Raw genomic sequence first — 21,489 nt, forward strand, 5'->3', positions numbered from 1 at the left:
ACATGCTATCCCTGAGCTAATGGCCCCATGAACGCTGCTGCCATGCTGGCTCCACAGCTCTGAGCTGCACTCAGCACCGGGTGCTCTGCATTAGGTGGTGATGTATGTCCAGCCCTTTGTTCCCATGGCATGGATAACATGAGTCCAGGTTTAAATTACATAGCAGGAAAGGGGTTAAAGTTTAAATGGCTGTTTTGTATATGAATTAATGTATGTAGCTTTGAGCCAAAATATCTACCATTAATTTTTCCACCTATTTCAGGAGCAGTAAGATACACAAAGTAAAGTTTATTTTGGTACTTGTTATACTTCACTCCCATTAAAAATAAATTAATCAGCAAATTCCTACACAGCTCAGCCTTCTTTTATGTAAATACAACCCAGCTGTAATGAATTACAAGGTGTTATTATCTCACACACACTGTATAATACTTCACACATAAGAGGTTTCTCTGCTTAGCTCAGCTTTCAACAAAAGCATCTTAAATAAACTGCAAGCAAGTTGTTTGGTCTGTAATGTTTTCACAGAGAAGGGATACACCTCACACATTGAGGGTTTCTTTACATGACTCATTTTATAACAAGTTAAACTGAGGAAGTTCGCCCTGGAAAAAAAAAAAAAGCACAAAAAAAAAACCAACACAACAAAATGCCTTTTTTTATATAGAAAAGGTTCCTTAAGAGAAGGCAAAGGGGAGAAAAAAAACAAGCCAGTGTTTGGGAGCCTGTATGCTGCACCCAAGTGCTGCTCAGAGGAGGGACGTCACCAAAACAGCTTCAGAAAGAAGAACAGTCACATCCAGGCAGTCAACAGAAAGAACACCTCATCAACTATGAATTATCAGCCTTGACTTTGCATAATAGCATTATCAGGAATATAATTTGCATTATCAGGAATACGCCTTAATATCAGAGGGCTGATTCTCATCAAAGTCTTGCAGAGCACAGAAAATGCAAACACGTGGATTGTACCCAGAATGGCATTTATTACCAACTACAATTTTGACAGGAGTGAAATGAAAACTGTTTTGACCTGGAAATAGCCTGGTGAACCACTCACCCACACAGTACACCTCAGCCTCTGCTGGTTTAATTAGTGGAGCTCTGGCTCCCATAATTACTGCATTGGTGTAACTTGCTTGCACAGCCATATCAACCTTTAGCTGGGGCTGACAGGTCTCGTTATAAAGCCCTGGACCACTGCTTTGGGGGTGGGAGGCAGCTCAGTCCTATCCCATTAAGAGCCACAGACAGAAACAGGGATGTCACTTTCAGGAAGAAATTCTTAGACCACCGCTCTAAAAAGAATATGGAACTATCAGCAAGGCAGAGCTCCTCTGAAATACCAAGCACTGTGAGGCGGCTTTGGGTGGCAGCCCAAACATGTTTCAGACTCTTTCCTCATTAAGATGGCTACAGTCACAGAGGACTACTGGGGACTGTGCATTATTCTTTGCATCCTCCTATTCTTGTGCAACAGAGCAGAGACTTCCTAAAAAGGATTTTCATGGAAAATCCCTCAGAACCTGATAAAGTAATTCTTAACGCCATTAAAGAATAATGGGCCACTCCTTCTTGATACCAGGCTTTCAATATTCATTTATATCTACAATGCAAAGCTCAGATTTGTATCCGCAACCATTCAGCCAGCAGAGGAATACCGTTGTTTCTGTAGGTAGCAGCTCTCCAAATGAGGCAAGGGACAGAAATGGCTTCTGGAGATAACTAAGTCACGGTTAAAATATCTGTTTTCCCAAAGATGGAAGGCAGGTCTTGCAATTTGTGTGCAAGGACCACTCCATGCCATAGAAAGAACAGAGTTTCTCAAACCAGGTGAAAATTCAGAAGACTATGGCTGTCCAATTTGCTATCAAGTCACCATGGGTAAGACATCTATTTAAATACATTCTTTTTCAACAGCAGACTTTCCTTCCTGATCCCACAGCCTCAGCCCAGTTCTGTTTCAAGCCTGTTTCCAGGCTGGTTTGATGAAAGCTCTCAGAGTCCTTCGTCGTTGTAAACAGGAGAAAGGGGCTTGAGGATGCTGCGAGCGTTGCTCTCCACGAGAGGCCTCCAGCTCACCTCACCCGTCAGCAGCAGATCCTCCCCGCTCAGCGCGTCCAGGTGCTGCACCTGCAGGAGATGGGCTGTTAGCACAAGGTGTCCTGCACTCCATTCAAGGTCCTCAAGAACTACACAAATATGTTCCTTTCTGGCATGCTTTGTCACTTTGGAGAAGCGGAGCAAAAAAGACTGATGATTACTGAAGCGTCACAGAAAAGCAAGCAGATAAGTATCTCCAGATCAACTGCAGTTAACTACACAAGGCTGTCTGCTTATGCCTTAGCTAATGCTTCCTCTGAAAGTTTGGCAACAGGACAAAGAACAGCCACGCAAAGCATTTCAAGTTCCAGGCAGTTAATTCCAATGACACACTGCTGGTATCATTATCAGCATGGAGTGCTCTAATAAGAGCGGTTTCATGTCAGCCAAGGCTTTCCTCTATAGAGAAAGAACCTGACCAGCAGGGAACAGCTGAGATTTATGAAAACGCATGGGCTGAAGGAGCTGAACAGAGGGTGAACACCACAAGAAATAACTGACATCAAAAGAAACGTTAAGGTGTAATGTAAGCAAAACACTTGGTGAACACTTCAGTACTGTTGTCACACGAGGTACTGTTAACACATTGTAAATGCAAACTTGCTGCCACAGGACATTTCAGGGACCTGAGAGGGGGAAATGGGTATGAGAAGAAAAAGGGCCCATCAAGAGGCATTAAAACTCAGATGTACCACCTCTAGCTCAGGACGTCTCCAAACACAGACTGCTGGGAGAGTCCACCAGGGAATTAGTACCCATGCCAGCCCTGTCATTGTATTCTTCTCTGTGCATCCACTAATAGCCACTGTTAAAGACAGGATCAGCAAGAACTTGTGCAAAAGATATCTTACACAAAGGATTTACAGTGTTTACTAGGAACACAATATAATTTGACAAGCAGTTTCTCAACAGAGGAAAGAATACAGCAACAGTCACAGGATCAGACTGAAAAGCAACCTACGCACAGCATTGTGTTACTGAGAGTCAACAGGCTTCCCAGCAGCAGTTGAATACAATACATAAATATCACGTTACTTCCTTATTTCCCACCCTTGCTAAAATCTGTTGGTTTAGTGATTTTGAGCGTGAAGTGGTTGTTCTGTACTTAATAACCCTGGACAGGTTTCTCTTCCATAAACCTCACCAGTGACACCAGAATCCACACAGCATCCCAAGCAACATGTGGCAATCCATGCTCAGCCTTTCCTTGTTGCATTGGGTTTGAGTAGCAACGGTTTGGTAGAAAAAAGGGATGCAAGAATGAAGTCTGTGAGCAGAGCCCCATGTCAGACCTGAGCCAGCTCCAGTTCCCTCCAAAATGGACCTGCCATTGGCCAGAGGAATGATGTTAAGTGTGTCTGGGAGAACAGATGGAAGAACAAACTGCTGTGCAACAGCAGCTGGGAGAGATGGGTGAGAAATCAGAGATGAGTGCTGCAGACACCCAGATGTTGGAGCAGTCTGCTTCTGATGAAGACTGAAGAGTACAGAGACATGCTGGAGCAGTGCTTGGAGAGCTGCAGCTCATGGGAAATCCACATGGACTGTTCAGGAAGGATGACATCCATGGGAGGGACCCCACACGGAGCAGGAAAAGGCAGCAACCAACAGGCAGCAGCAGGAAGGAAGCACTAAGGACTGATCACAGCTCCCTTTCCCCATTCTCTAGCACCACCCCAGAATGGAACTAAGGTGTCTTCAGTTTGCTTTTAGTTCCCAGCCTATTAGTAGTTAGCAACACAAACTACACTAATCTCCTTGTGCTGTATCTATTTTGCCTGTGATGGTAATTGTTGAGTTCTTATCTCAACCTGTGAGCTTTTCTCCATCGTATTTTCTGCCCTTGTTCCCTTGTTCTTTTGAGGAAGGGGAGTGAGAGAATGGTGTGGTGAAGCTTAGTTTCACACCAGTGTTTAACTATCACACTTGCTCACCTTCTATACACCTTCAAGGTTTCACAGAGCTGTCTCATATTCTTTCCCAGCTGTTGTAGAGGCAAGGAACCTAGTCACTGCTAATTTGTTTCCTCCCAATTCCACTGCTCTTTGCTGAGCTTTATTCAGTTCAGTTTTTCTCTTTCTTGCTGTTTTGGGCCATTACAGATTATTCAAAGTCACAATGGTATCACAGACTTCAAAAGTGGCACCATAACTCAACAGTTTTTTTTTCTTCCTTAGTAGTTCTAAGCGCTTGTTTTCCTTTTTTCAAACACTAATGAGCAGAGTTGCCATTTCCATATCAAAATTATAATCTCGAGGACTCACTGTGTGCTCTTCTGATAGCCTAGAGCTCATCTCTTTAAATGTAAAGCTGGATCCATTTTTCTCCTTTGAGTACCCACTTTGCTACTGTCTACACTCAACCGCACCAACCACTTCTTCACGCAGTCACCAATTCTTACTGCAATGAACCTTCTCTCTTCCATTAAAAATTGAGGGTTGATTAAGGTGCTTACAGTGAGAGTGGGGCAGGTCTGTTCTCACTGGTGACAAGTGACAGGATGAGGGGAAATGGCCTCAAGTTGTGCCAGGGTAAGTTTAGGTTGGATGTTAGGAAACACTTCTTTACAGAAAGAGTAGTTAAGTACTGGAATAGGCTCCCCAGGGAGGTGGTTGAATCGCCATCCCTGGATGTGTTTAAGAGCCATTTGGATGTGGTGCTCAGGGATATGATTTAGCAGAGGGTTGTTAGTTAGGGTACTATGGTTAGGCTGCGGTTGGACTTGATGATCTTCAAGGACTTTTCCAACCTGGGTAATTCTATGATTCTATGATTGATTTTATGACCTCTATTGTCTATATTTCTATCGGTTGCTTGTCCATGAGAGTACCTTCACTCTTCCCCTGTGACTGCTCAATTTTTTTATTTCTTGTAGTAGAAATCATTGTTGAGGTGGGGTGTTTTTTTGGATGTTTCCTAAAGATCCATAAAGATGACAAGTCAGACACTTGTTATCTACAGTGATGCTTTCAAGCCACAGATGGGTGAGAAATTACCTGCCTCCATAGAAGCTGTGCTGACTTCTCTCCAATGTGCTACGTTTCTCTATTTCCTATTAGTCTGCTGACAAGCTTCTTTCGCATCTTCTGCTTCAGTATATAAAGTTGCTACACACTTTGATGGCAGTACACAGCCAGCGCACACTGCCTGCTGGCATCCCAAAAGCATCTCTGACAAATTCCCCTCATTTTCCATTCAATTTTCTGAGTAACACTGAAATACATCTCCAGCTCCCTATCTGGTCCTAAACACAGCATTGGAGACACTACTGAGAATGCTGCTGTGGAGTTTCTGGTCTCCAATTTCCTGTCCCACAGCTACACCCTTCCTTCCTCCAGCCCTCTTCTCACCCATTTTCTGTCTTTGGTACCCACCAGGACCACATTTACCAGGTCCTACCCAATGCTTCCTAGGAGGTTTCTGAGCCAGATTTCTAAAGGTTGAGAGGACAACCACTATTAAACATATTTTCCTCTGCATGGTAACTGAATGAACCTGGAAAACAAATCCTTTTATGTCTTTCCCCCCAAAACCAGAAAATTTTTAATTACTGTATGTAAACCACTTCATTATCAAAATGTCTCCACAGCACTAGGTATGACTATACAACAAGTTACCACCCACTGCCAAAACGCTGAGTCCCTTCACGAGTGGGTGCAGAAAAAGAATAAGCAGGGATGCTCTCAATCTTCTGTGAGTTTCTCTCCAGATGTTATTCAAACTGCAATGAATATGTTAGTTTTAATGTCTTCACTTTTATCTCCTTAAAAACATTCAACGGGTTCTTAAAAAAAGAAAAGTGATACAGATAAAAACAATGGAGCTATGTAGTATCCAAGCAATAAAGATAAATGCTCAACACCCTAACCAAGAGAATGGAGAGAAGCTGTGCTGTGAGCTGCAGTGTACCTGTTTGCGCACATACTCCACGAGTAACTCCAGATGCCGAGGGTCCTCACAGTTCCTGTTAAAGAGGTTCCTCCACAGAGCTGCTGCCAGAACATGATCATCGGACAGGATTCCCTAAAGGAAGTATAGAGAGGGGTCAAAAAGTGCACATGATGAGGGTCTGAATAAAAAATTAACTGAAACAGCGTAGTCAGAAGTGCTATGGAAGAGTTCGTCCCTCTGTACTTGGCACTGGTGAGACCACACCTCAGGTACTGTGTTCACTGTTGGGCATTCATTACAAGAAGGACACTGGAGGCCTGGAGCATGTCCAAAGAGAGGCAATGAAGTTGTGAAGGGTCTGGAGCACAGAGGGAACTGGGATGGCTCAGTCTAGATGAGAGAAAGCTCAGGGGAGACCTTATCACTCTCTATAACTCCCTGAAAGGCGGCTGTAACAAGGTGGGAGTCAGCCTAGCTGACTAGTGATAGGATGAGAGATCATGGTCTTATGTTGCATCAGAGGAAGGTCAGGTTGGATATTAAGAGAAATTTCTTCTCAGAAACAGTGCTAATGCACTGGCACAGGCTGCCCAGGAAACTGGTAGAGTCCCTTCCCTGGAGGTGTTCAAGAAATGTGAGGATGTGGCACTGAGAGACATGGTTTAGTGGGCATGGTGGTGGTGTGTTGGCGGTTGGACTTGATAGAGGTCTTAACGATTCTATGATTCTATTCTAACTACCTGGCACCTGACAAAATTAGATGTCTCAAGCCCACAGCTGCTGTAGACTGTATATACAAAAAGACATCAACGTCACTCCTTCCCAGAATGGAAAAACCCTGGGCTTAAATTAACTAATTTACAGAGCAGTTTATAACAAATATTCTGGCAAGTTAATCTGGAAAAAGCCTCAGTTTGGGTATTCCTAAATGTAGGAGCTGGCAAATGCATTTCTAAAAGCAAAGAAATGAGACAATCACAAAACTGTAGGAGCTGGAAGGAACCTCTGGAGATCTTATTTCCACCTTCCTGCTAAAGCAGGTTCTCCAGAGTAGGTTGCACAGAAAAACATCCAGGAGGTCTGAATGTTTCCAGAGAGGGAGATTCCACCACCAATTTGTGCAGCCTGTTCCAAGGCTCCATCACTCTGACAGCAGATAAGTTCTTCCCTATGTTCAGATAGAACTTCCATGTTCCATTTTGTGCCTGTTGCCCCTTGCTACATCTCTGGGCACCACTGAGAAAAGCCTGGCCTCATCCACTTGACTTCTGCCCATCAGATATTTACAATATCCTCAAAAACAGCACCACCTCACGGAGCTGTGTGAAGGCTGTGATGCTTGGAGAAGAAAAACTAAAAGGATACAAAACGTGATGCTGCAGAAAAGTAATCACGTTGTTGCAATTTTGCTTTCCTTGTCTATTTTCCATTTAAATGAGGAAAAAATGAATTATTCATCATCAAGAACTACCTACATTTTTCCAGTTAAATCTCATATTATTTTTGGCTTACACAAGAGCCACATCCAGAGGCACTTTTGTCTAAATTCTCCCTTACCTTTATTGTCTTTTCAGATTATATAGTGTTAGCACTATAGTCTTGTAACTTCTGTTTTCAGCTGACATGTTTGCCAAAGGCAAGAGAGGACTTTAAAATATTCAGTTAAAAATAGAAGCGGTCAGCATTTGTCCTTAATCTAAATAGACATCTTGTTTCCAAAGAGCAAAAAAAATAAAGACCAGGAAGACACATCCAGGCTATGCTTAAAACTAGATCAAGACTTTCAATCGTAACACTGTTCAAAACTCCACAAAGTTTACAAGATATTAATGATGCAAATCAATGTTTTAAAAAGATAACATCATTACATGAACAAGAAGAGTATCTGAAGATCAATATCCATTAGAGAAAAAAAATATAAACTATTAGAAAAGCTGATGCAAATGTATTTTCCCTTTGGAAGCCCCACAGATGCTTGTGCACAGTGGTACTTCTGGCTCCAATTATTCAACAGATAATTCCTTTAAAACTCTCTCACTTCATCACTCCCTATAAATACTCTTTTTGCTCTTAAAGTATAACTGAGCACAATGGGATTCAGAGGCAGAAAACGTCACTGACAGTAGGGATGGTGAAGAAAAACAAACAACATTCCTTCTTCCAAGTCCCATACTTTAAACTGGTATGTTAAGTGCTTTCTTTTCTCCTTGAAAACACTGTAATTCAAGGCCTAGGATGATCACTAAGAATTTTGCTTCCAGAACACAACATTTCTTTGAGGATACACAGCACAAACATGTTACTCATCTGCAGCATTCTGTGCTCAGTGACATAGACAGGTCAGTTTTTTCTTGCACATTCTCTGAAAACATCCCTCTTACCTCATCATATCCAAACAGAGCTGCATAGAAACTTTCTACCATTTTTCTCAAATCTTGCTTTAGAACAACAGAATTAATCTGCAAAATAAAACAAACACATTTGTATGGGTTCTCAGGAGGTGGTGAAAAAACATCTCTAGGAAAAGAAGTTTTTCTTCTTTTCCTTGGTCCAAATAGGGTAGGATTTGGCTGTAAGTAATGATGTTCACGTAGTGATAGGTTTTAGAACAGTTTACAATACTCTTAGTTCTGTAAACAAAAGACAGTCAATGTGAGTCAATATTCAAATAACACAAAAACTTCAATCACCAGAGCTGGTGCACAGGAGCAGAGGGGAATAAAGGCAAGTGGGTGAAGAGTGAAGACAATGTTGTTCCCTTTCAGTAGCAGCACTGCCTAGCACAATGAAGACTTCTGCACTTTAACTATTAGGGAGGTTTTCTAGACCTTGGACTCATTCATATGGAGCTTTTAGAAACTCTGTAGTCTTCCAATAACTTTCTAAAGCAAGGACTCCAAAGCTGGACATTCCATCACCAGGAGGAGTGATGTAATGCTAAAGATGGAGGCATCATCCCTACCACTTCTTGATTACTTCTCAATATGGATGCGCGCATTCAGGAGTCACATTTCTGCTCTTACAGCATCTCACCAGAAGCTCAGACTTGCTATTGTTCACAAACACTACATTTCTTTCAGCTTGTAATGATACAGCTACTTCCCCCCACGCTCTGTGGTTCAGTTTAAGTTCCATGCTAACTTTTACATAATTTAACAATTGCTCAAATAGATGCTAGTCTGGTCTTTGCCACTCACTGGCTTTTACAACTGACCTATAAGTAAGCTGAAGACAGAATGAAAAGCGATCAACTGCGAGGTCCAGGGCGATGGCTGGAATAACTCACGTGCACCTCCCTGGTGCAAACTGCCTACTCCTTTTGCCCGTATCTTTTACCTCAACCAACAGAATAATTTAATACACAGCGCTTCCCCCGCAGGCTGAGCTATGCTTCCAATGGTAAATCATCTTTTCATTTATTTATTTTACACACCTCACATCTTGGAGGCAGCTTTTACAAACAACAAAACACTGGCAACAGGAATACGGGGGAAAAAATCAGTTCTCCAATGGAATGAGCACTGCTGTCTTTGACGTACAGCTTATGGCAAGGCTAAAGAAAAGCTGTGAAATAATCTAGTATCTTAAAGCTCATGAAAGCGTGAACCACATCCCAATACATTCTTAGCATCTCTAAGAGACTCAGCTTGGTGCTCATACAACCAACTTCTCTAGCAAAGTGTGATTTCGTTCTTACCACGCTAGCAAATCTCCAGTTCAAATCCTCTTCCCTGAAGCCACTATCTTTTTTCACCAGTTGATTTTTATAGAAATGCATATCGTGCAAACACAAGGAAAATTCCTTTCATGTCAGTTACTCATATTTTTCCATTAATATAAACTATTAAAATTCATGCAGATATTTTATAGGCTATCAAGATTTGGTGACTGGTTATTACTGAATGTTTAAAAAAAGAACTAAACATAAGAAATCAGAGGGTTAAATGATGACTGCAACTTCTGTAATGACTTAATTAAATTTTTATTGAGTACATAAACTATGATGTCATTTCTACCCAACCATGCTCAAACTTTCTATGCATGTCAGAGATCGTGGTTTTTCTCAATAGAACGTACTTCTAAATAAGCTGCACTTCTACAGCTCTAATAAGGGGGAGCAGGTCTCATGTAACACACTCAATAAATTATCCTTCCATTTTTAAACAAACAAATTCCATGAGTTATTATATATTTGCCACGCACTTTTTATGACATAATAAAAATGTTACCTCAAGGATTACTTAACACATACTACAAATGTTACAGCAGGCAACTGCAAGGGGCAAAGAAAACAAATAGTCCCATTACAGAGACAAGTCCTGGACTATACGTCCCTGGGGACACAGCTTTCTGTACTAAAAACAAAGAGCAGCAGCTTTAGGTTAGCAAGAAATAGATTGATGAAGGAGATAACCAAGTTAAACAAACACGGCAGTAAATACATCTTAAAAGACAAACAGTTTAAAATGTAAAATGTGACTTTGGGGATGGAGCAGTATCTCAGGCAATAAAATTACATTTAAAGGAATACTGCAGTTTCTGAAGAATACCACAGCCTAGGTTAAGTACAATCGCTGCAGGAAAAAAAAAACACGCTCTTCTTTTTAAAGCAAGAAAAAACGAGCAAATCCAAATGAGGGTTTGTTGGAAATGCTTCCTCTTCTCAAACATGTCCATATTCTTACCACTAGCAAGTTTCATGATCTGGTTGGTCATGATTCCGCTGACTCTTCCACAGTTCATCATTAAGAACAAGAACTGCCAGACAATTCCAAGTGAGTGATTGCTAATAACAAGAAAGAAATCAATAACATCTGGAGCTCTTCTAAGAACTGAGCCCTTTGCCTTCTTTGCAACAACCCATTGTAGATCTGTCACCAGAATAAATTTACATCCATCACCTTAATTGACAAACAGAACCATCTTAGTTCAAAACATGGAGCGTATTTTTGTACATCTTCCTACCACACGTGACAACTTTTCATTAAAACACTCAATCATCCCACAGTGCCTGCAAAACTACAGCGTGTGCTCTGCATTGTTGTACTGCAGAGAGAAACCTCATCTTCAGCTTCAACAAGTCCAGCGTGCTCTGTTCAGCAGCCAGATGCTGAGGCTTACTGCTATACCAGGCAACTTTCTACGTCATGTCACAGTTGGGGTTTTCTTATCCTAACAGAACTTCTAGGAAAGTAAGAGCAAACTCCTTTATTGCATACGCTAAACATGTATGGAAATATCTCATGTACAGCTACAGTTAAATGGAAAGCTGCTTTAGGATAAGTCTGCATTAATCCCTACTGTTGAATGGAGAATGTTCTTTCATAATGAATCTCCTTCTCACCTCCACTTACCATTTACACTGCAAAGAAGTACCAGAGTGCAGAAGCTGGAAAATAACGTGCTGGGATGTGCTCTCCCTGCAAAGGGATATTCGGCCCACGAGACCAGCCCAGCACCAGCACAGAGCAAAGATCAGACCACGTAACAGGGATACTGGATCGTCAGCTGTTTCTCTCAGTGTAGATGTTCCCATTGAGCCATAGCACATGTGAGTGCTGACAGAGCTGCCATCTCCACAGGCTACATTATTTGTAAGTATTTTAACAGGAGTTTCTTTTTCGTATGTTTTTTGCCAGCATGTATTGCCCCTAAGCTACTTTAACACATTAATCCATCCATAGACTATAAAGCCAGAAGGGACGCTTCTAAGCTCACCTTGTGCAAGCACTGGTCATTGAATTTCATGCAGCAATTCCTCTCTTTAGGCCATAAGTTATGGTTGAACTAGATTTTTTTATGAAGAGATTTCAGCCAGAAGAAATGATTAGATCATAGAACCTGACCCTCTGCATATCACAGGCCATTACATTTCACTGAGTTCCCTCTGTACTAAGCTCAGTAAGTTGTGCTTGGCTAAAGCATATCACCCTCACAGCTGAACATGTGTATCTCATTTCATATTTGAATTTTCTGGCTTTCGCTTCCACCCCCTCATTCTCATTATGCCATTCCTGCTTGAATATAAAGCTTCTTCTGTGCCATACAATGTATTTGCTCCTGCGTACACACACAGTAAGAGCGTCACCAAAGTCATCTTTTCTACCAAGCTGAGGTAAGTTTGTGCTGGGTGCACTGATGTGCTGCATCACCGGAGCACACCCGCAGCAGTCATAAGCTGTAGCAGCAAAGTAGCATTTAATGCTGATGCAGTGAAATTAGCCCATCTCTTGTGTAAAACAAGTCACGCAGGTATGAGAACCCTTCTGCTGTTATGACTGAGTCTACTCCAAGGACTGCTGCTTGCCACGCCGTCATAAACATGAATCACTCTTATTTACACTTTTGATTATTGGAACAGTCAGTGTCAGCAGAAGTTCCTGAAGAAGACACAGGACAAACCTTTCACAATATTTTTTTTGCCATTTCTCTGGCTCTTTTTTTCCCCTCTCCACACCTTTCCCAAATCTGCATTTGGAAGGAGCTACGTGTAGACGTCTACATGAGCTGTAAACAAAGTAGCCACATACAGTTCTATATAGACAGTCAAAGCGTTTTGCTGCCCTTTCAAGAAAGGCACATGGCACAAAATGGAGAAGACTACAAACAGCCCTTTTATTCCTGCCAGTTACAGAACTACAACTTGTATGACAATAATCCTGAAAATGACTGAGACTGCAGTTAAGATCAAAAAGACTGAATTAATACAACAGATTAAAAATAACTTCCCAGTAAGGGGCCGAAATGGCAAACTCCTTCAGGCAACCTCACAGAGCTGAACGACAAAGAAATGGCAGAAATTATTTTTCCAGTCTTTATTTCTTGAGTCTTTTATAAACCACTGTTGCTTTGTCTGCAAATAAGGTCAAGTTTACTGGCTTGCAATTAGTTGCAGCTGTGACTCCCCATACACTTTAAAATACTTTTTGATGAATTCTCTAATTTTCTAACTAAAAGTCATTAATTTTGTAATGCACCACAGCAGACAATCAACTTCAGCGAATGATCTTTAAAGCCTTCTTAAACGTTCAGTAACAACCTATTTCAACACTGCGCTAACCTACACTAAAGCTAAATATATTTTAGATCGTATCAGAACCAGTTTCTGCCAAACGTTAAATCTATTAAAACAACATGTTATTGGAAAGAGCTTTTTTAAGCCCTGCTACCTTCATTACTGCAGTTACCAATAACACACCTCAGAGCACGTATGTTTTCCAGGCAGACGTAGAAAAGCAAGTTATACTACATTACCTACATATACTAGCAAAACTAATGGTCACCCCTAGATGTCTAGTATAAGGCATATTTCTATCTTGCAGTCTATTCATTTGGAAACATTGCCATGGTAACAGTAAAAAAAAATGCAGAGGAGGTCACTATACAATCCTAATCATATTAAATATATCGGGGCTTATTCTGAATTTTTCTTTTCTCTGTAGTGCATGGCTGGCAGAGCTCACTGATGATCTCTCAAGATTGAGATCATGGAAGAAAGGTCGTATTGCTGTGCTCTCTGGTTGTGCTGGTTCTCTGTAGGGTGAGCAGGTGTAGAGGATTTGTTGCTGTAATGCCTCTCAGAAAAATCACTTGCTAAAATCCTAAAACTGCTGATTAAAATGCTTCTGAATGCGCCAGAAGCAAGAATTCTGACTGAGAGACCGAAAGGAAGTTAATCAAGTTTAAAAGAGGCACTTGGAGAAGACAGCAGTGAAGCAAAATAAATCACCAGGGTAGATATTCACCATGAGCACTTAACAGAGATCCCATAAAACCTGATCTCATTGCTGAGACAAACTTGAGTAACTGTGAGAAAGAGTCACACGCAACTGTACTGGAGCAGACTAAGGGTCCACCCAACACACCATCCGGCCTTCAGCAGTAGCCAGATATGCTGAGAGATATAGCAAGAGTGCAAGCCATGCACTTCCCCCTGAGCATTCTCCCAAACACCTGGAGCTCAGGCGTTTCTTAACCCTTGATGTGTTTACAGAGCAACCTTCAGAAGGTCTCTATTTCAAACAACTTATTCAGTGAACTACCTGCATCTACAGTATGGTTCAGTTCCCTGCTAATATTTAATGTGATTGAAGAGCTGCGAAGCACAGAGTCTATGTTGACACGTATTTCAGGTGATCCAGGGGACTACAAACTGATAGAAATCTGACTTACATTGGTAAAAATTAGTAGAAAATACAGTAATAAATGAAATGAAAAATCACAGATGATTATGACCAGGAATACTCAGCGCTGATAGATGTACTAGCAGTAGATGTTAAGAAAAAGCAGTCAGAAAATCAACAGAACAGTGTGCCCCTGTTTAACTGCTATCATTCAGGAAATGGATCTTAAAGAGGTTTTGTGGATAGATCTCCAAAATTTCAGCCCAACATTCAATAGTGGAGAAAGACGAGCAAATCTCAAGAATTGTTAAGAAAGGAATAGAAACAGGACAGAAACTCACTTCGCCACAAATCCAGAGGGTGCCTGTATATAAAATGCTGCACAAACTTCTTCCATTTTCATTTCAGAAAAGACATGTTAAAAAAAGGTAGAAAACAGAGAGAGGATCAAGGTGATATATGAGGAGATCATTGCTGCACTCAGGTAGGAAGGAGGAAGATGATGATGGGAGAGGTAAAATCATGAGTGGTATGGAACAAATAAACAAGGAATTATTTCTTTCTTCCTCATAAAAAGAAAAAAAAAAAAAAAAAAAAAAGAAGCTGAAGTGTCCAAAAATACTTGAAAAACAAATGGAAATACTTTCTCATGTACAGAAAGTTTTCTTATTAATTGGTAGAAGTCACTGCCACGGGACATTAATAAACAAAAATACAAAAGGGTTAAACAAACAAACAAACAAACAAACACCCCAACACATTCACAGAGGATTAAATAGAAATTAAATAGAATCATAGAATAAGCTGAGCTGGAAGCAACCCACATGGATCACTGAGCCCAACCCCACAGCTGAGAGCGGTGTCCCTGCGCTTCCTAAGCTCCGCTGCCCTGGCAGCCTGTGCCATGCCCACCGCCCTCTGGGGCACAGCCTTTGCCCTGACCCCCAGCTGCCCTCCCCTGACACAGCTCTGTGCTGTCTATCAAGAGCTGCCCCATTCCAGGTGCCGAATCTGCCACTTGCTCATTAAACTCCATGCAGCTGGTGATAGCACAGCCCTCCTGTCTGTCAAGACCTCCATGCAAGACCTATCTTCTCTAGAGGGAGTCAACAGCTCCCCCCAGTTTAGTGCAGTTACCAAACTTATTAATGTACCTTCAAATCATCTATGAAAACATCACAGACGACTGCCCCTAAAAGAGAGCCCTGCAGGACCCCTGGTGTAACCTCAGTTACTACAACCCTTCGAGTGCTTCCCATCAGCCAACTGCTCACCCATCGCACTATGATTGTATTTAACTGTATCTGTGCATGTGACAGTTCCTGCACAACTTTCACATTACTCATTAGCAAATGCTGACAGGGCATGCCAGAAGAGAGATGCTACACATTTGTTCTGCCTCTTATCCCTTTTCCCAACTGTCTCCAGTCACTGGTAGCAGTACACTGCATCTCCATCTGATAACAGAAGATCGCCACTTAATATGTTGTTTCCCTATGTTTTTCTCTGATGTTTGCAGAGAGATTGACATCTCTCTGTGCATCTGCTCCCCCCAACTTGCAGCAACACAGCTGCAGTCCATTAGATCACAGATTCTGATCCTCAGCTCACTTTGCTGACTTTCTATTAATTCCTTATTTCAAGCCAGTGTGATTAGAAAAGAAATGCTGTTCATAGCACAGCTATTAGAAGTCTTACAATAACAGGCTGCACAGTATGCAGAAATGCTAGGAGAACCATCCTGCTCGTAGCAAATAATTCTCTCTCCCTGGGGAAAAGAAAAATAAGGAAATGCTTTCTCCAAGGAGCTTCCAGATTTCTGCTGGGTAGCAGCAAGGAAGTCACCCAAAGCAGCTGTTCTCTCTCCTCTCCAAAAAACCTCTCCACAAAAAATAAAGGAATGAATTTCATTTCAAAACGGAGGGGCGATTGTTAGATTCCACACAATTAGTAAGCAATTAGCCAGCCTAAACTTTGATGCTAACACCTGGTACTGCTGCAATCTTTACCTCGTAACAGAGGCCAAGACAAATGTAAACACTGTCTCTGAAATTCCTTTCTGCTGCATCTAAGCTTGGTTGCATTTGCTCCATCAGACATCCTGCTATCTTCCATCATGGCCCTGTTTATATGTGACCTGTTGGACATTCTGCCATCAGTTGTGAGCTTGGATAAAACTGAAATTTCAGGTCGCACTGCTTTTACCTTCTACCAGTATTCTGCACCTTCTGGTTTCAATCATATGCTGAGAAAAACCTGATTTCCCCAAGCACTCCTCCTCCCCAGGGCTTCAAGCACACGCATGCCATGGAATAGTTAACAGTTAAATATTTTCTTGCCAATATTTTAAGAGTGCAGAAGGTTCCAAATTGCTGGTAAAATAAACAATGCCAGACTGTGAAAACTCCTGCCTGCCATATACTCTGATGTTAACAAGAGTTTCTTTATTACTGTAACCTTTCAGAAGCGAACAAAAATTATTTCTCTACCCTAGTTCTGCCCTCGAGTAGAAGGCAAAGGAGGAAAGCAAACCATGAAAAAGCCGCATGGTAAGATACTGTGAGTTTTCCATCTCACTTCTGCATTTCATTCAGGCTTGATGCTACTGTAGATAAATAAACTTCCAGAAGATCCTAGAAGAGTGGGCAAGGGTTTTAAGAGGGCAAAAATTCCCTCGTGCACTTTTTCCTAACTAGTGCAAATTAAACCTATGTATGGGGCCATCATCAACTACAGAATTAAACAGGGAATAGAAAGTGGTAAATTTAGGATGCTCTCAATCACATTATTTTCCAGCTCTCTGGCTGTCACCTGGGGCTATAGCCAGGGATTCCACCAGCTACACAGTCTCCACCACTTCCTCAGTTTCAAAGAACTAAGACTTCACATAGAAGCTACCAGGAGACAAAGCAGGCAGTGCCTTTATCACTCGGGTGACATTCTGAAAACAATCTCCATTCAAAGGCCTGCCAGCTTTCTGTTATCTACCACCTACATTTGATATTTATGCCCAAGCCATCTGAAAATCAACTCAGATCAGTGTTGCTTATTTTACATACAACAAGACTTCACTGATCCAGGCTTCCATCTACATTATTCCGCAACGCAAGACAAATATCCTTTTGTATATGCAGTTGTCCTTGTGGCCACAAAGCCAACTGACCAACCTTAAAATTAATGTGATGCAAGCAACAAATAGAGATCACTTACTTAGATCAGATATGCTGGTATTTTGGTAATATTGTTTTAACCTTTCATGTTGTTTCCTGCCCTTTGAATATGGAAACAACATTCAAGTTCTTACAGAAGTGTAATGATAATTAGCTATTTAATACCAATAGAGATCAAATAACTGCTGTTTGTGCCCCAAAACAAAAGGGAACAGAAATAACCAAATCTAATGAGATTCCCAATATAGAATGGAAAACAGAAGTCTGTCTAGGTGTGCACAAAAGCATCACATACTGTTGCTTGTGTGAAAGTAAAAAGACAGTAAAGAAGCATGAAAGACAGCATTGAAATGACTCGAATACACTGTATTTGCACTTCATGACCGTTGTCATTTATTTTACTGTAGGAGTCGTTAGCAAAAGCAGTCATAAAGGGCTTCACAGTACTGAGAGTTTTATAAACAGGTAAAATGGGCTGCAGAAGTCAGAAAATGAAGTAATAAAATAAACTGAGTTCTAGCAGAAAAATATAAACATTTGCAACCCACTTACCTAGCCAGGCTACAAGGCACTGCAGTAGGTGCATTACAAACACAAAGACACTGCATCTGCAGCAGAATTTAAGACTGAACTTTGAAGGAGCTGTACAACTCAACTGGCATAGAACCATCTGCAGGAGCAGAAAGCGTACCCTCAGTAGGTCTCTGGATGATGCCAAGTTAGGGAAAACCGTGGATCTGCCTGAGGGTAGGAAGGCTCTACAGAGGCATCTGAATACACTGAGTAGATGGGCTGAACCCAGTCAAATGATATCGAACAAGAGTAAGTGCCAGGTCCTGCACTTTGGTCATAACAACCCCATGCAGCTGTACAGGCTTGGGGGGGGGGAGGGGAGTAGCTGGAAAGTTGCCTGGCAGTAAAGGACCCGGGGGTCATGATCAACAGCCGGCTGAACACAAGCCAGTGTGCTCAGGTGGCTAAGAAGGCCAACAGCAGTCTGGTCTGCATCATAAATAATGTGGCCAACAGGACTAGGGAAGTGATCACCTCCTTGTACATGGCACAATGAGACTGCACCTCAAATATCATATTTGGTTTTGGACCCTTCATTAAAAGCAAATGTTCAGGTAGAGAAATAAAGAAACTGAAGAAGAAAAAAAAAAAAAAAAAAAAAAAGATCTGGAGTTGAAAAAGACAAAGCCATGAGAATGATTCAACTTGCAAATATAGGTTTGAAACAAGCAGACAGGAGGACAGATCCCAAGCTTTCATTATGGACTTCTGCAATACAAAGTTGCTGGAATAGCGTATTGTAACAGAGGCAGTGTGACCATGGAATCAGTGAAGCCATATGGCAGGCATAACTGGCACTGATGATTATTAGCTGAATTAAACTGACTACTAAACTGATTCGCTGAACATGAAAAAATGCAAGAAGAGGAAGCAAGGATGTATCAGTGACATAAAGAAAGATACCATGCAAAGAAACAAAGAGAATTAACAGAAGACGGTCAAAAGGACAAGGTATAGGAACAGACTAACTTCTCTACAAAATGAGAGGCAGGAAATAAGTATGAGACATACTGACATGAGAAACATGAAAGCAGGCGAAAAGCCCCAAAAGGGAAGAAGATAGAAGCTCAAGTGAATTCAGGAGTCAGGGTAATAAAAAATGAACAAGGCCAACAAGGGGAAGAAAAATCACATAATAGCTTGGGTAGGAAGGCACTTCAAGGATCATCAAGCTTCAGCCTCCCTGCTGCAGGGTTGCCAACCACTAGATCAAGTACTAGGATCAGGTTGCTCAGGATCCCATCAAGCCAACTGGTTCAAGCACTTCACCACTCTCTCTGTGAAAATCTTCCCCTCGACATCTAATCTAAGTCTTCTCTCTTTTAGTTTAAAACCGTTCCTCTCTGTACTATCATTATCTACTCATGTAAAAAAATCATTTCCTTCCTGTTTATAATCTCCCTTTAAATACTGGACAGCTGCAATGGGGTCTCCCCACAGCTTTCTCTTCTCCAGGCTGAACACCCTAAGCTCCTTCAAGCCTGTTTTCACAGGAGAGGTGCTCCAGGCCTCTGAGAATCTTCATGGCACTCGTCTGGGCCCTCCCCAAAAGCTCCACATCTTTCCTTTGCTTGGAGCCCCAGACCTGGATGCAGTTCTCCAGCTGAGGCCCCACAGGGAAGAGAATAGAGGGTCAATCACATCCCTGCTCTGGGCCACCCACCCAGGATACTGTTGGCCTTCTGGGTTGCCAGCACTCCTAGCTCATGTTAATCTTTTTGTCTGTCATGACCCCTAAACCCTTCTCAGCAACACTACTCTCAATGAGCTCTTCTCCCAGTCTGTGTACATACCTGGGATTACCCCGACCCAGGTGCAAAACCTTGCACTCTGCTTTGCTGAACATCATTAGGTTGACATGGACCCAGCTTTTGAGTTTATCAAGGTCCCTTCCTGCTGCCATTTTAACTGCACCGCTCAGCTTAAGTGCCAAGGTGACTGGCAGAGGGTGCACTTGATCCCAACATCCACGTCACTGATAAAGATGTACCAGTCCCAACACAGACCCCTGGAGGGACACTACTCGTCACAGGCATCCACCTGAACACAGTCATTGACAGCGACCCTCTGACTGTGACCATCCCAGCAATTCGTTATCCACCAATCCTGCCCCTCAGAGCCATATCTCTCCCATTTATAGATAAGGATGTAGCAGGAGACCATTCATAGTCTTTGCATAAGTCCAGGTAGATGACATTATTTGCCTTCTATGTCCACTGATGCCATCAATCCATTATAGAAAGCTACCAGATTGGTCAGACACAACCCTCCCTTAGTGAAGCATTCAGAAAGCATTCAGAATTGGTGAGATTAGACCTTGTGTTAGATTAGACCCATGTACTGCAAGTAAATGCCAAAACGAGGCATAACAGAAATCAGTACTACCGCCAATGTACCACAAAGGAGAGTCATAAACAGGGAAGTAAACTTCTACTTTTGCTGCTCCTAAAAAAATAAACAGTCATGCAAGGAAGAGAACCGAAACAGCATCACCACATTCTTATTACAAAAGAGGAGGAGGAAAAGTTAAAGGCTAATCACAACTGTACAGATGATGCTGAAGCATGACAAAGATCCTTCTAGACTGAATTGCACTGCCTGACACAGAGAAAACAATGTCTCACAAACCGTTCCCCTTTCTCTCCTGTAAACCAAGCAGCCCTAGAAGCTGCATTCACACTTTCCCTCAGAAAGACAGGAATCAAAAATAGTTGCTAATTCTTCTGCAAAGTAAAGTTGAGAGAAGAGATCCCAAAGGCTAAACAGATCTCACTTGTGCCATTTGTGCTGTAGAGCTACATCCAGAATTTATGCAAAACACAGCACTCCAATCACACTGTTACACTGCACAGATTTTGGAGAGGAAGCAGAAGGTAGTGGTGACATTCTAGTCAGGGTGAAAACCACAGGCAACAGCATAATCAAAATGTGATGAGAACTCTTGATGGCAGGTAACACTGACTATGTAACTGCTGCGCCAGTTCTAACTCCTGCTGTGCCTGGAGACGGCTGCAGGTTCGATATGGGTCCCTTCCCTGTTTCCACTGTCATCGCTATGCTGTCAAAAGAAAAATAATACAGTTGTGGCAAAGAGCAGCTCTGTTGCCCAGCGTTGGATTTGGGAGCTACACTATGCTCTGGGAATTTGAGGTGTGTAGGACAGCACTTCGTTCCCACAGCCATGGCACAGTAAGATCAGTTTTGGCATGCGAGTCTCACAGGTGTAGTGTGTGTGGAGTAATGGCAGAAGCATTTCTAGCAAAGACACAAGGTAGCTTCCAGTGTAGTTCTTGCAAGCATTAGGGGGAAGCACAAAACAGACCAAGGACACTGCTGTACAGCAATAACTTCCAACACACCTGGGAAACAAATCAAAATCTTTATGTCAAATTCTGCAGCAAACTGAGGCAGGACAGTTGAAAAGAACTCAAGTGTATATTATGACTTCAATGCCAGGTATCCTTGGCATGTGGTAAACATGCCTATTTCAGACCATCAGGTGCATTAGTCCCACAGACCCTGTTTCTAGAACTATGTTAAAAACAGAACTTGTGAAATAGCCCATTTCTAACCTCTATGACCTGGCAAATCTAAGCTCTTATCACCATGCACACTACCTGTGCCAGGCT

The 21,489-nt window shown here is 42.0% G+C and overlaps 1 protein-coding gene across 2 annotated transcripts in view; it reads right to left on the reverse strand.

Annotated features, from left to right (window-relative positions):
* Window positions 1-273: 273 nt before the first annotated feature.
* The window catches only part of UQCC1 (ubiquinol-cytochrome c reductase complex assembly factor 1), a 53,641-nt gene continuing 32,425 nt past the window's right edge, over window positions 274-21,489 (reverse strand). Inside the window, exons 8-10 of one of the 2 annotated variants that reach the window (XM_072350347.1) lie at window positions 8,376-8,453; window positions 6,013-6,126; window positions 274-2,133 (exon numbers count right to left, since the gene is read on the reverse strand). In XM_072350347.1, coding sequence (XP_072206448.1) covers window positions 1,999-2,133; window positions 6,013-6,126; window positions 8,376-8,453 — 327 coding nt within the window. In that variant the 3' untranslated portion in view covers window positions 274-1,998. Of the gene's footprint in view, window positions 2,134-5,706; window positions 5,825-6,012; window positions 6,127-8,375; window positions 8,454-21,489 lie in introns of those variants that run through there. The other variant, XM_072350348.1, reaches the window with a different exon arrangement.

Source organism: Excalfactoria chinensis, chromosome 15 (genome assembly GCF_039878825.1).
Source record: "Excalfactoria chinensis isolate bCotChi1 chromosome 15, bCotChi1.hap2, whole genome shotgun sequence".
NCBI classification, from domain to species: Eukaryota; Metazoa; Chordata; class Aves; order Galliformes; family Phasianidae; genus Excalfactoria; species Excalfactoria chinensis.